General features: G+C 39.6%; 3 protein-coding genes across 8 annotated transcripts in view; all 3 read right to left on the bottom strand.

Moving 5' to 3' along the window:
- Positions 1 to 30: 30 nt before the first annotated feature.
- Positions 31 to 2,500, bottom strand: LOC115793704 (group XIIB secretory phospholipase A2-like protein). Of its 2 annotated transcripts, none has more exons than XM_030748815.1 (4): positions 1,796 to 2,500; positions 1,300 to 1,388; positions 1,021 to 1,186; positions 31 to 910 (listed from the first exon to the last, which is right to left on the bottom strand). In XM_030748815.1, the coding sequence occupies exons 1-4, from the start codon at positions 2,421 to 2,423 to the stop codon at positions 792 to 794; spliced, it is 1,002 nt and encodes a 333-aa protein (XP_030604675.1). In that variant the 5' UTR covers positions 2,424 to 2,500; the 3' UTR covers positions 31 to 791. The 2 variants fall into 2 exon arrangements, with proteins under 2 accessions (XP_030604675.1, XP_030604676.1); XM_030748816.1 differs by having other exon boundaries at positions 1,312 to 1,388; positions 1,796 to 2,498.
- Positions 2,501 to 5,887: 3,387 nt separating this feature from the next.
- LOC115793702 (uncharacterized protein C6orf118) lies at positions 5,888 to 10,868 on the bottom strand. The gene is made up of 10 exons (XM_030748813.1): positions 10,744 to 10,868; positions 9,859 to 10,472; positions 9,565 to 9,687; positions 8,827 to 8,886; positions 8,149 to 8,273; positions 8,007 to 8,068; positions 6,446 to 6,612; positions 6,257 to 6,310; positions 6,089 to 6,150; positions 5,888 to 6,001 (listed from the first exon to the last, which is right to left on the bottom strand). The coding sequence occupies exons 2-10, from the start codon at positions 10,468 to 10,470 to the stop codon at positions 5,959 to 5,961; spliced, it is 1,308 nt and encodes a 435-aa protein (XP_030604673.1). The 5' UTR covers positions 10,471 to 10,472; positions 10,744 to 10,868; the 3' UTR covers positions 5,888 to 5,958.
- Positions 10,869 to 12,466: 1,598 nt separating this feature from the next.
- pde10a (phosphodiesterase 10A) overlaps positions 12,467 to 14,885 on the bottom strand; it is a 59,553-nt gene continuing 57,134 nt past the window's right edge. For all 5 annotated transcript variants that reach the window (XM_030748801.1, XM_030748803.1, XM_030748802.1 and 2 more), the window contains exon 22: positions 12,467 to 14,760. In XM_030748801.1, the coding sequence (XP_030604661.1) occupies positions 14,661 to 14,760 (100 nt within the window). In that variant the 3' untranslated portion in view covers positions 12,467 to 14,660. The remainder of the gene's footprint in view (positions 14,761 to 14,885) is intronic.

Here is a 14,885-nt window from a genome sequence, read left to right as displayed (position 1 = left end):
CTCAGACTTGATTAAAGCTCAGAGACTTAGTGGATTTATAGAAGTGGTTTATTTTTCACACCATCTCTGACTTAAAAAAAACCCATCAGGAACATCCATAAGATGCGTTCTGACTCATTTGCTCAGTGTAATCGATGCCACACATTACAGTGTGCTGGGAAAGAGATATCAGAGTGCTCCGTTTGGAAATTATGCATGCGCGTCATCACTCTGACAATTAATCTAGAGTTAATCATGTCAGATTAGCTGCAATTAGGCTTTAATTTATTCATAAAAATAACAAATAACTGGCAAATAACTTACATCAAATATTAACATAGTAGGCATTAGATTTACACGACACTGACTTAAGGTTTGACCAGTGTGACAAATTTAAGATAGCAGCACACAATGAGCCGTGTGCACCACAGTAATTATCTGGTGTCTTTCTGTCTAGAGGAAATTAATCCGACGACAATATCCCTTCTATCTTCCTGTCACACACTTTGTTTGGAGTCATCAAGTAATTTATGGTAATGGAGTCATAGAGCCAATTGGCCTGAAATGAGGAGCATGGTGGGCGAATATGCATGAACAATTGTGAATAAAGCCACAGAAATTGTTCACTTAAACTCCTCATTTATGTTTTTCCAATTTCTGGCCACTGAATCTTGAGAGGGCTCTTGTGAGGCATCTCTTCTTTGGAAAAAAAAATTTAAAAAGCCAATAAATGCATTCTGTGTGTGTGGAAATATCCATGACTCTGTTAGTTGCCTGTATAAGCAAACAGAAGATATCCACAGTCTTCTGTGTCACAGTTCGTCCCTCTCCTCTCCCTCGCAGACACACGCTGCCCTCTGGCTGTTCATGTAAGGTCTGCAACCAAGAGTCCACACTGTGTTGTAGAGAGCATCTGCCATCGATTCACAGGCTAGGAGGGGGGAATAAAAAAAGAGAGCAGGGAGGCTGACTTATTTTTCCTCTATTTTGACAACTTGTAGTTATGCACAGCCAGGAAAAGGGTAGAGTTAAATATCTCACCTTGTACTTTGGAAACAAATCCCAGACTCTTCTTAAGGTCGGAACAGATGCCGTACAGGCACGAGCGAAACCTGGAGTCACAGTCATACTTGCTTGTACCACAGTTTTCGTAGCACATGTCAAGCTGGTTGCAGCACTTTGTCATAGCAGGGATCCCCAGGTCAAGCTGTCAAAGATAAACTGTGTCATTATAGTAGCATTTACAGCCATTAATTAATGCTACATAGGCTTAATAATACTGGTTTGGGGGGCTGTTGGTGCTGTGAACAGGCAACCTACAGCAGCATTCACCTGGAATCCCACCAGCGAGGTGCTGCAGCCATTGGGGTCGGAGGGCTGGTAGCCAGGGCGAGGTTGAGGAAGTTCTCCTGAGAAAACAGGGACATTTCATTTACTTCTTGAACTTGACTCAAGCGTTGACTGCTTATCCTCAGGTGTGTGTCATTTCACAGATAAGATGTAACTTCTGCTTGAGAACATCTGTGTGGATGATTGATTTGAGGGAAAGCCAACTCCCACTCATAAACAAATGCATTCAAGTTTCAGTATCAGAAGCCTGAGGCTCACGCATATTGTCTTGGATCCATAAAGAAGTACAGGAATCAACTGACAGCAGTCTAGTAATAGAAAGAATATTGAAAACAGACAATATGGTGATCAATATGAAAAACTTGCTTTGGACCTGATAACATTTTTTGGTCGATAAAAAAAAACAATCTGCAAAATGCTCAAAGACTCGTGAACTTGAACATAACATCATAAGATGAATTCTTACCATATCTTCTGCAGCGGTACTCACAAACACCATTGCGTCCACCGACCAGCTCCACCAGGGAATCAAAGTATCCGTGCACAGTCTGGAAGCTATTTCTAATAGAGTTGAGGCTCCAGCTCGTATCTTCTTCTTCCAGTGGTCTTTTCTGGGACTTGTTTGTCTGAACTGGTCTGATCTCATTCACCTCCTCCCCAGAAGGTTGCTCCTGGCTCTTAGCTTCTTTAGCAAAAGCTTTCATACCAGGGGTGTCTCCAGGAGGCCCACCACTGTCTGGCCCTGGTTCTTTGCCTGTTGCACCTTCTGCCACCACCTGGACAGCTTTTTCAAGTTTGTTACCTGCTTGGTTATCCTTTAGACCCATTTCAAGCAGTAGTTTGTCGCCAAAAACGCTATTACCTGTGTTTCCTTCAACTGAAGACGAATCACCTACTAGAGCAGCAGCAACCCCTTCTTTGGCTACATCTACAGAGGCAGCTTCAGCAGCAGGGTCTCCCTCCTCCTTTGCGTCAGTCTGGTAGTAGCCTAAAGTGGCGCACATGCCGGTGGACAGGCAGAGGAGGAGCAGGACAACAGTCCGAAGCGGCATGGTGTTGAAGTGGCAACAATCCAAGCAGAAGTGAGGCGTCATTAACAGGATGGGATAAGCTTAGACAGTGAGGGACAAAAACACACTCTGACCCAGCTGACTCTGTTAGCCAGAGTGCAGACTTTGACCTCTGATTACATTCTGGCAGACAGCAAAACGTTTCCCTCATGTCAGGGGCAAAGGTCATCCTCTATCAATCCAAAGAAAAGCTTCAATGATTTTCTGTGATTAATTATCAAATGAGTACTTTCATCACAGATTTGTGCACGCAGTTATAATTGGATTTCTTCTTTTTAGTTAAGCCACATGAAACTTGAGCCCAGAGGAAAATCTTTTTAGTATTCCATTTAACATGGCATGTTTAATATCATGTTAAAGGAAACATGATATTAAATAGAAATCCTACCCCTGCAAGACATTACAAACCCCTAAACTATGTTCACTGTTTTTGATAAAGGTCACACAAACACTTCAGCACTGAATACGAACAGAGGCAGACAAGAGTTATTTTACACGGTGGAGTGGGAGCATGACAGCATGAAAGTTTTAGGATATGTTACGATTTTGGGGGTCAAGTGCTGTGGATCACTTACAACAGCACTACGCAAAGAATACTCAAGAAATTTATTAAATTAAACAGTAAAAACAATGTGGGAATTTTGCTTTAGTGCAGGCTTTTGAATTTACCAACACATTTTTATCACAAGTCTCTGCTGCCCTCTTGTGTTTGAAGAATAGGGTGCACCCAATTCCCCGTCCTAACAGAGTTCTGTTACTGCGTACAGATAGCAGATGAGATTTACAGTACCAGTCAAAAGTTTGGACACACCTTTTCATTCAATGTTTTAATTTTTTTCCTACATTGTAAATTAATACTGAAGTCATCCAGACTATGAAAGAACACATAAGGAATCATGTAGTAAACTTAAAAGTGTTAAAAAAAAAATCAAAATATGTTTTAGAGTTTAGATTCTTCAAAGTCAGCTCCTTTTGCTTTGAGTACAGATTTGCACACTCTTGGCATTCTCTCAATCAGCTTCAGGAGGTCATCACCTGAAATGGTTTTCCAACAGAGTTCCCAGAGGTGCTGAGCACTTGTTGGCTGCTTTAACTTCACTCTGTGGTCCAACTCATCTCAAACCATCTCAACTGGGTTTAGATCAGGTGATTGTGGAGGCCAGGTCATCTGATGTAACACTCCATCAGCCTCTTTCTTGGTCAAATAGCTCTTACATAGCCTGGAGGTGTGTTTGGGGTCATTGTCCTGTTGAAAAACAAGTGATGGTCTCTAAGTGCAAACCAGATGGGATGGCATGTCGCTGCAGAATGCTGTGGTAGCCATGCTGGTTAAGTGTGCCTTGGATTTTGACTAAATCACCAACAGTGTCACCAGCAAAGCACCTCCATACTATCACACTTCCTCCTCCATACTTCACGGTGGGAGCTACACATGCAGGAACCAGCCGCCCACCTTTTCTGCGTCTTACAAAGGCGTCTGGAACCAAAAGTCTCTAATTGGGACTCTCAAGACCAAAGGACAGATTTCCTCTGGTGTAATGTGCAGTCCTTGTGTTCCTTGGCCCAAGCCATTCTCTTCCTCTTGTTGTTCTTCCTTAGAAGTGGCTTCTTTGCAGCAATTCGACCATAAAGTCAAGATTCACACAGTCTTCTCAGAACAGTTGATGTTGAGATGTGTGTGCTGCTTGAACTCTGTGAAACATTTAGGTGGGCTCTTTTCCGGGGTGCTGTTTCTGAGGCTGGTAACTCTGATGAATATGAAACTCTTGGTCTTCCTTTCCTTTCCTGATGACAGCCAGTTTCATCATAATGTTTGACGGTCTTTGGGACTGCACTTGAGGATACTTTCAAAGTTCTTGAAATTTTTTGGCCTGACTGACCTTCATTTCTTAAAGTAATGACGGACAGTTATTTTGCTTTTCTTGAGTAGTTCTAATATGGATTAGAATGTTACTCATTTAGGGTTAGTCACTGTATACCAACTTCACCTCTTCACAACACAACTGATGGTCTCAAACACATTAAGTGGGCAAGAAATTAACTCTTGATGAGGCACAGCTGTTAACTGAAAGCCATTCCAGGTGACGACCTCATAAAGCTGACTGAGAAAATGCCAAGATGTGCAAAGCTGCCATCTGAGCAACAGGTGCCTACTTTGAAGAATCTAAAATATAAAACATACTCTGGTTTCTTTAACACATTGTTTACTAAATAATTCCATATGTAGTTCTTCATAGTTTGGATGACTTTAGTATTAATCTTCCATGCAGACACTTTTTAAATAATGAAAAACTGCTGAATTAGAAGGTGTGTCCAAACTTTTAACTGGTTATGGGCTTTCAGTTTGTTTGTTTTTACTTCCTGCAAAGCCATGATCAATCTGTTAAAATAAAAGCTATCTTTTCTATTTGAAAAGAGCTCCATAAACAACACAATATAGCAACATGTTTTCTCTTCATTGAAGCAGGTCTCTCTTCAGTATTACTCTTCTAGAGTAGCTCAAGGCTGGACATAACACAGGTTGTTTGATTTCTGGCTTAAGGTGGAAGAATGTCCTGGGACACTAAAACAACATGTGTGATGAGTCAAATTCCCTGCGGTTCTTTGACACTTTATTTAAGTCCTGGTTGGCAAGAACTGGAAAATTGTGGGAATCTCTGCTATTATACACCAAATGTACATTCAGTAAAATACTACAAGCTGTATTTTAGTGGAACTTTGTTGTACTTGCACTATATAGTTGTACTTGAGTCATTTAATTAAAATCTTCTACATTTTATAGATAAATGTGCTGTACTACTAGTTAATACATGCAACACATGACCATCTCTTAAAACAATACAGCTTTTTAATCTGTGACTATCCCCCTAGTGGTGTGCATCCTGCTAGGATGACTCCAAAAGCTCAGTGAGGTGACGGCTAAATGCAATTAACATCTCTGATGATGAGTCAGCCATATCGACACCACAGCGCATGATGAGAATAAGTTAGTTTAGCTGCTGAGCTAAAGCTCAAAGAGAGCTGAAGTACAGTAAGTCTGCTACAGAATGACTTCAAACAAAGACAATCTGAATTTTGATGTGCTTCAATCAGAGCTCAGGCCTCACCAGGATAGAGATACAATGAAGTGACCACAAGGTGAAGGTCACTGCTGCCAAATGAGCTTCAACCATTAGTCGAATCCAAGGGTTCACTTATTTTTCCAACAGCACCGTGAATGCATGATAGATGTATTCAATAATGCATGAAAGATTTGTCTCTAAGTTATTAACTTAAGCACACTAAGACTTTCCATACTTGAGACTGGGCTGAGCAGATGATTTTATAACAAGTTAATGCAGACAAACTCCCATGTAGCAGATATCCTTTTCCTTGCACTGCATGCACTGAACCAAAAGGCCACAAAAATGGATCAAGTAATCAGATAATTCTAAAGTGCTTGCTTATTGTCAGATATGTGAATATATTAAAGACATGTTACTTTATTTTCTTGCAAGTTGTTTTATTGAGCACACACTGTCCCGTGGAATTTCTTTATTTTTTCTGCTGATGAAGCTATTTACTCTGTTTGTAGATCATGGTGTATTTCATCCCATAAAATCCTGTGGTAAAACACAGCAAAGCAAGAAGGAATAAGTAAGAAAGAGCCACAAACTAATCACGAGCCACATATACAGTACTCCACGTACCGTCTTATGGCCTTGCTTGCCTTCTCTCTGTTCAGCACCGCATTGATGTTGTTTTCAAGATCCTTAAAAGAAAACACACACGACTCTCACAAAGCAAACATACATTTAAAATCCATGTAACTAAAAAACAAAATAGCATATATTAAGAAAAAGACCACGCTCCCTTGCCTTGCTAATGGTCCTTAGATGCTCATTTGAGGCTATCAGCTTCATTATTTCAGTCTGGATGCAAACAGAAAAAAAAAGCATATTTCCTGCTTAACTCTTAGCTCCAAACACAAAACTGATGCTCAGTGTGATGCAGAAGTTGAGGTATGTCTTTCATAAGCTCATGTGGAATGGGGCCAGATGTAGTACCTTTTGGCCTCTGATGTATCCTTTAGTGGCTGTGGTTGTAACAGTGGACACCAACTTCTCTTCTAGCTCTTCCTCCAACTGTTTGATCTCCTTCCACACATCCAGCACCTGAAGCCTCCTGAACTGGATGGTGTCAGTACAGCCGGCGGAGACAGTCGGAGGTGTATCTGTTCAAACACAGATGAGCTGAACATGAATGCAAAGTAGTGTCTAAGAACTGATGTGTACTTGCAGTCGTGGTCTAAGGTTTACATACACTCATCATCGGTATGAATGTCGTGGTAACTTTGGGCTTTTAATGATTTCTTTGAACTGTTCTTTTTCCAGGGTTGAATGATTGTACGGCATGCATCTTTAATGACTTAAAAAATAAAAAGAATCGAGTGCACAAATTTGAATTTAATTTGAATTTTTTCTAATCCACTCAGAGTCAAAAGTACATACAGTCTCAAATATCTACATACACTCTCATGAAAATTTGGTTAAATTTCTCCACAAGTTGCACCTCGCCCAGATGTTTTTCATAGCCATCAACAACCTTCCGGCATAATTCTGGTTGGATATTTGACCACTGTTCTTGGCAGAATTACCAACGAATTTCATTTAAATTGGTTTGTTTCCTGGTACAAAACCCAACCAATTTAAGCATAATACAAAAATTTTCATTAGGATTGAGGTTGGGGCTTTGGGAAGGCCATTCCAGGAACTTAATGTTAGCCTGCTATATCCAATTCAAAACCAGTTTTGATGTGTGTTTGGGGTCATTGTCCTGTTGGACATACATACAAATATATACATATATCCACTTAAATCTTTAAATAAGTGGTGCTGAAGGTTCTACAATGTATTTTAACTTGACTGCAGCTGGTAGTTTCTCTTTGGCAGCATAATAATCATTTGTTTGACTCTATGTATATACAAGTCACAACTTTGCCTGCAAGAGTAGACTCAAACTGTTACCCTCAGATGAGAGGAAATTGGTTAGGTTGCTCAGGAACAACTATGAACACCAGAGTCTTTCTCCACAGTCAAGCTCAACTGAAATTTGCAGCTGCACGCATGGACAAACCAAATGCCTTCTGGAGGAAAGTGTTATGGTCAGACGAGACAAAAATTGCTCTATTTGCGACAATGACAAGAGATGTGTTTGGAGTAGCAAAAGTGAGGCTTTCAAACCTAAAAACACGGTACCATCTGTGAAGCATGGTGGTAGTAGCATCATACTCTGGGGCTGTTTTGATGCCAGTGGTACTGGTAAATTCCACAAAGTGGAGGGAATAATGAAGAAAGAGGACTACCTCCAAATTCTTGAACTTCGTATCAAATCAGCAGCTAGACAGTTGAAACTTGGACACAATTGGGTGTTCCACTCTTAAACAAATGGATCCAAAACACATGCTTTGGAATGAATAAAGCGGGTCAACATTAAGCTTCTGGACTGGCCTTCCCAAAGCCCTGATATATTTAAAAGTTAGCATGCATACTCACCCTGGAGGGTGATATACAGCAAACGAACAGCTTACTAACGATAAGGTACACAAATACAGTAAAGCAAACTTACTTTTCTCGTCATTGTCCTTTGGATGTATGATAGCTGAAATGTTCTGTAATTCATTTTGGACTCTGAGGTTTGGAAAGACAAACACACTTAAAATAAATGTACATATATACAAACATGCTGTTTATACTTTGTTTTCTGGTACCGTTTCTTCTCCTCTACAGCTCTTCTAGCCTCTCGCTCCAGTCTGCAAACCTCTTTTTCAGCATCGTCCAACTCGGTTTCACTTACTTTGTGATTCTCATGACCTTTGAGTGAAGTATTCAGCAACTGTAACAGCAACAAAATGTTAGTTTTCATTTTCCAACAAACATTAGCATTTTCCATAAAAGCAAAAGATGCTTGAGATGAATGCTGCTAGTAGCTTGACTACTGCAGAAGAACTCAAGGTTTCATCCTCCTCTGTGGAAAGTTTAAATATCTACATATAATACACATATCTCTGAGACCACAAACAAATGCTGTTCTAAGATTGGTCAGAAATACGTGTAGTTATGCTCTTTTTAGAAAAGAAAACATAACAGACCCTGTTATATTGGACCCTTTGAACTGTCAGTGAATCAACGGTGTTGTTTTGTTACATTACAATCACTTTTGTTTTATGAAATCTATAAATATCAGGACAATTGTTCTCCTTTTTCAGGGCCTTTCACGCTAATATAATATGCAGATCAACTTCCACATTTATTGAAGGCACCTGAGCATGATCATTTATTACAGTAACACAACATACACAGAAGAGACACAACATCTTTGACACAAAAAGGTCTGAATGTCACATTCATTTCTCAGGTCTTATCATTAGGGTGTGGATTTATATTACCATGTTGTGTGGTGAGGACTGCAAAGTCATCAAGTGGTTGACATACAAATCATATTCTGTCTGGAAGAGAAAAGAAAGCTTTATTTCACACTGTGTATTATGTTGTTGTTTTTTTATCTCATCTGTGTGGATCAAAGTAAAACTTGGACTTTTTTTTATGTGGTCTTATTTTAAAAATGAGCTTCAGAAAAAAAAAAAAAAATTAAACTGCACATACTGTAATTATGGTGAAACTGTAGAACCACAACCTCCAGGCACACATCTTGCATAAAATATATTAATCTATGTTTGCCAAAATTTACAATTTTCCTATGTTACTATTTACTGTTAAATTGTAAATACATAGCATGTTTGTGTCCTCAAAAAGGATAATCAAAAGTGCTCCTCCCTGTAGTTTTATCCTGTTTAATAATAATAATAAAAAAAAAGGATTTCAGCTGCATAATAACTAAAATTGTGCATTTTGCAAACTGCAGCATGGGAAGTAATTTTACTGACAGACTAAGCAGAACTATTATGTGCAAAAAAGAAACTTGCATGACCCTAAGACATTTGTTATGAATGAGCAGTAATGGAACCATCGCCCTCTGATGACCTCCTCTCTGATGCATCACGACCAGGTTCCGGTGGCTGCTCTACTTGTACTTGCTACTCCAGGGACTCACTCTCTCTTGGCTCTAATACATCTGTCAGTACATGCTAAAAATGAGCTAGTGGGTACAGAGGAAATGGAAAAACCTTAATTTCCCTCAGGATGCGTCCAAACACTGGCGAGCCTTCACATACATCATCAAAGACGTCACTGAACACCGCAAGGCGGTCTCTGCTTGGCCAGCTCTGCGCAGACAGCTTAATCAACTCCTGTGCACAGGACCACACACACATTATTAGCAAGTTAAATGTGTATTAGAGTGCATGCATGTTAAAGTCTGTGCATGTCTTTACAGAGGGCATTTCAGGTTTACCATCTCATGAAAAATGCAAAAAAAAAAAAAAGTTTATTGATGTCATGGTTTGTGTCACACTCCTCACCTCTTGTAGTTTCCTCTCATGCATTTCAGCAACATTTTTTCCAGGCCAGAGGTCTTGTTTGGCCACGACTTGCCAGCCAATGTGTTTCTTCTCTTGCCGGGCTTCGTTGCTCAGCCCTTTCTGGTTAGAATGACTAGAACTGGACTGATGATTTCCCTCCAGCTCAGATGGAGGTTTAATTTTTTTCTGAGAACAAGCTTTCTGCTGGACAGACAAAGACCCCGAGGGGTAATAAACTATCGGAGGTAGACTTATATCTTCTCTTCTTTCTGGATGTGATGTATGATCTTGTGTGGACCCCAAGACTCTAGACTCTGCTAAAGGAGTGCCAGAAGTGAACTCAGGGGGGGACTCTTTCATTTCATTCTTTTTTGTCTTCGTCCGTATCTGCTGAAGTGATAGCGGGTTTTGAGTTTCTTCTTGGCGTTGAGACATCCTCCAGAAAAACGACTTTGCCTCCCCTTGAGGCTGACTCTGGTTCAGGCTGCGAGGCCCCAGATGACCTGAGGTGTAGGCCAGGATATCAGCCTTCTGCCCAGCTTCAGCAGCCAGCAGCAGCCTATGGATGTCGCTCCCATAGCGTCCAGGCTTTGGCTTCACACTGCTGGACATGGCTATGAAGGCCAACATATTATTGTAAAGTTGGCTCAAAGTCATATTATTAATAACATGTAATTATCTCAAGAGCTATTCGATGTTTATATTGTTAACTGTAATATTGCTTTTAAAAACACGTATTGTTACCCGGACATTGCACAAATAATTCAGTTTACACATATGAAAGAGCTAGTGCTTAGTACTTTAGACTTTTATATTATTCATTTATTTACTAAAAATCGTGTTGAAGGATAACAGAATGAGACAAACTCCAAATAATAACCTCACCTGTTAGCTAACTGTAATTTGGACAGACTCAGTGCAGAAAACAAACTTTCTTCATGGCCACAGCAGTCTCCGCTTTACTCGGTTGCTAAGGGGACCAAAGTGCGTCATGTTTGTGTTGCGTTCAGTGTCCCGGTAATAATCGTACCCGTGAGCTTTAAGGCGTTAGACCTCACCTGTACCTGAAGTGAACGTTTCCAGTACTGTACGCGGTAAGCAAGTTTGTGTTTACAGAAAGCCGAACACTAAGATGATACCCAAATATGGGATCGACTTGCTAATATTAAAAAACCCAAACTGTTAAAAAAAATGACATTTATAAAATTACTTTTAAAAATCGTTTTATACTTTGGTAAAAAAAAAAAAAAAAAAAAAAATCAATCATTGCAGTTGATTCCACAGGCGAAAAAAAATCAACAAAACACAGCGTGGAGGTAAGTAATCCAGTCTACAGTGTGGAAATTTGAAAGTATTTACGCAAATTCACTTTTCATGTTCAGTAAAACGAAAAAAGTATTAGAGAAACAAACGTGGGGGCCTGAGTAAAGATAAGAGCTTCTGTGAATCCAAAACCTGGTTATTTGTAGATGCTTTGTTCAAACTCTAATCATAAACAAACTCTATACTCTATCCAATTTCTATTCATCTTCAGCTGGTTCTTTGTAATAAGTGGTGTATTATGTGCAAGTAAACACAGGGCCTTGAGGGTAGCCTAAAGTGTGTGTGTGTGTGTGTGTGTGTGTGTGTGTCTGTGTGTGTGTGTCTGTGTGTGTGTGTGTGTGTGTGTGTGTGTGTGTGTGTGTGTGTGTGTGTGAAATGTGGCCTCAGGGTTCTAGTGACCAGAATACACAGATGGCAAAATTGAACATGAAGAAATACTGTAATATATTTTGTGCTTCATTAATATAGGTGTAAATGCACCAAAGTATTGCATTCATTTGCATTCTTGTTTTGTCCATGACCTGATATTAAATGAAAAAAATGCAATACAAGATCCTCAGAGGTTTATTTGATGACAATATAAATATGAAATGCCATGGCACATTTCTAGTTTGATCTATGATATAAAAATTTAGATTACTTAATGTCTCTATAGTAATTTAAGAATTTAAGACCCATTAGTCAAAATGTAAATATAAATTGATCATCTGTGGGATTATTTGTGGGATGGATGCAGTCAAATTAAATATTGTTCACTGAGAATTTATAAAGAGATATTATTTGGGAATAGTCAGTAGTCAAGGACACCATAAAAATTAATGCATAGCTAGATTAAAAAAAAAAAAAAAGCTATAGGGAATTAAGAAGCAATTGTATGGTGAGCCATCTTTCTGTCTTTATACTCCATCAGTCCAGATGATTTTACTAAATTTGTTTCACCCGGCTCAAAAGGCAAGAGCGATATTACAGAGTTAAACACAGTGGGTGGGTTAAAAATGTTACGATGCTATAAATGGTTTTAAAAAGAAATCCACTTTATATATTATTAACATAATAATTTTAAGAGTATTAAAAAAGATATTGCATGCACAAAATACACAGCATATACAGTAAATGCATTAAACTGCTTTGTGTTTGTCCAAAAATTAGTCCAATTAGGATAATGCTGCTAACCATTCAGGAGTGATGCATTGTCACTGATCACTGAAACACGATACATTAACAGTGAGACACCCCCACCCCCCCAATATATAAATACATAAAAGAATAAACTAGCACAAAGGTGTATTTTCAGATATTTATTAAAAGTCATTTGGGCTACTGCTCTTACATTTACAGTTAAGACATTCCTCAGTTATTCTGGGTAACAGTAACATGTCTAGACCGTTTAATTTATCTTAATGTTTACTTTGTACAAAACAAAACAAAAAAAAGGCCAACATTATTTTTCTTTGTATAAAAAATATAAGTTAATTTAAATTTAACTCTAATTAAGAAAATAACAATAGTAATAATAGCAATAATAATAATAATGATAAGCTAAACATAGTGCAGACAATGGGATATAACTGGTGCTGAAAAGTAGAAGGGACAGTGCAGTGACTTTATCATGTTGGGGTTGGAGTGGGGGTATAAGACAAAGCTTTCTTTCACGCTCGTGCTCTCTTATACACACACACACACACACACACACACACACACACACACACACACACACACACACACACACACACACACACACACACACACACACACACACACACACACGCGTACACGCACACAAACACACACAGAGTCAGAAAGTGCACGACTGCCATTCAGTTTAGCACCATCAGAGCATACATCTCAGTCTGTACAAACTAAGTCCTAGATTGTACACAGTATACACCTAAATGCAAAAATCTTTATATAAAGTTCAGTTTCGGTGCATGCTAATTGTTGCTCTTGGTTGAAGCTTACTGGAAGCAATTCTGGAAAGTAAGACAGAGCACATTGTGGTAACTGATGGCGCACTCACCCGCATGCCACCACCGAGAATCGCCAACCAACAAAACATTCGTCGAAATGTACATTCACAACTCCGGGGGCCGTGGTATCAGTCGTATAACAAATATGGGCGCAATAGTGTCAGTCTCTGAGGGACACTGTCCACTGGAATGACAGTTTCAGACAAATAAATTTGTCTTTTGGAAGATCTTGGAAACTCATATGAAAGCATCCAAATGCGCCCCCCCCAGCATGAAGTTGTAGAATGAGTGTAAAAGAGGATGATTTATTTCCTTCAAGGGAAACTTCAGTCACACACCGGCTAACGGTCAAACTACATTCTTGACTTGCAATCTCGGAGATGGACATATTTTAACTTATGGGAAAATATGAAACAGATGCTTGTTTGCTGTTAACTTTGGCATCTTTAAACCTGCCTATTTCAGAAAAAGACCCCAAAACTATGCGGGCCACTTCCTACAATCATCCTTTAGTTAATTTGTTGTGCAAAAAAATTAACGATGTGATAGTGGCTTCAAAAATGAGTGGAAATTAAGCAGTATGCAGTCTTGGCTTAATATAAATGTGTAGAACTGATCCTCACTCACTTTTTCTGATCTCTGTACTGCAAACACTGACAGCCGATCTGGGGTCAGATCCTGTTAATCCGAAGGATGCTGATGCACTGTGCAGCAGGTTTCTACATGCTTGGGGGGGTAAAAGGCTGCAGGGTCCACTTCAGGCAGAAACATTGTGACTCTCTTGTGACTGTATTCACAAATGTCGACATTATGTAACTCATCACAGTTCTTCCACATTTGTAGGATATGCTGCAGGGGATTTCTGCCATCTCCACCTAGAATAGGCTGTATGTCTTTATTCAAGTACTGCAAAGGATTTTTGCTCAAAAAGTAATAAAAAACCAAAAAAAAAACATTCGAATGTCCACCTTCTCAATAAGGTGGCATTACGCCATACATCTGCTCCACACATTCCTTCTGTCTCCGGGAATACCTTGCTGACGTAGTGCGCATACGACAAACACAGAAGGCAAACAGTACCGTTTCAAAAAAGCCTGAACTGACAACAAGATTTCACATATCCTAGCCTGTGAAAGGTTCAGAATAAGGCCTCTGCAAATACAAGACCATAATGGAATCAGCTCAAATAAAGAAAAATAATAAAATAACATAATACAGCCAAAATAAAGCAACCAAGTCCATTCTACCAAGTGGATTCCCAAGCTGAGTGGACGTAGGGCAATGGATTGAAGTCCCTCACCAACAACTGTCACTCTCTGGGATCGGTGAAACCGTCAGTGTTGTCACCTCCGTCACCCAATGAGGTAACTGTGTGTGTTTTCAAAGTCAAGTCGCCTTATCTAATCTGTCTCCTGCGAACACAGAATGTGGGTTCATTCCCCTTCAAAGGTCTGGGTCCGTGGCAGGATTCAGGCTGTGTTCCTTTGGTCAGCCAGCAACCCCCTTTGGCTGTCAGTTGTCCACCTTTACAGGGCCCGATTCACAAGGCCGGCTGGGAACAACGTCTTCCACCTCTCCCCTTGCTATCTTCTCCCACTGGCCCAGGTTCTCTCTGCAAACACAAAGCATCTCGATCAAATGCACAGTTAAAATATTTATAAGTGCAGAAACGTGGCTTTGAGTCTGAAATATGAGGATTAAAAACCACGCCAGCACTCAAATGGAATACCACAGAAA

Source organism: Archocentrus centrarchus, chromosome 15, assembly GCF_007364275.1.
Source record: "Archocentrus centrarchus isolate MPI-CPG fArcCen1 chromosome 15, fArcCen1, whole genome shotgun sequence".
Lineage (NCBI taxonomy): Eukaryota > Metazoa > Chordata > Actinopteri > Cichliformes > Cichlidae > Archocentrus > Archocentrus centrarchus.
The sequence above is the reverse complement of the archived record's forward strand: the minus strand, read 5'-3'. Positions and strand labels throughout refer to the sequence as shown.

What these genes read in the sequence shown, in the direction of transcription:
- LOC115793704 (XM_030748815.1), bottom strand. Translation starts at nt 2,423, where the DNA reads ATGACGCCTCACTTCTGCTTGGATTGTTGCCACTTCAACACCATGCCG. An exon ending in GATTCCAGGTGAATGCTGCT is followed by an intron (nt 1,187 to 1,299) that starts GTAGGTTGCCTG and finishes TATCTTTGACAG; the next exon opens with CTTGACCTGGGGATCCCTGC. An exon ending in ATTTGTTTCCAAAGTACAAG is followed by an intron (nt 911 to 1,020) that starts GTGAGATATTTA and finishes CCCCCCTCCTAG; the next exon opens with CCTGTGAATCGATGGCAGAT.
- LOC115793702 (XM_030748813.1), bottom strand. Translation starts at nt 10,470, where the DNA reads ATGTCCAGCAGTGTGAAGCCAAAGCCTGGACGCTATGGGAGCGACATC. An exon ending in ATGAGAGGAAACTACAAGAG is followed by an intron (nt 9,688 to 9,858) that starts GTGAGGAGTGTG and finishes TCCTGTGCACAG; the next exon opens with GAGTTGATTAAGCTGTCTGC. An exon ending in GCATCCTGAGGGAAATTAAG is followed by an intron (nt 8,887 to 9,564) that starts GTTTTTCCATTT and finishes TTTCTCTTCCAG; the next exon opens with ACAGAATATGATTTGTATGT.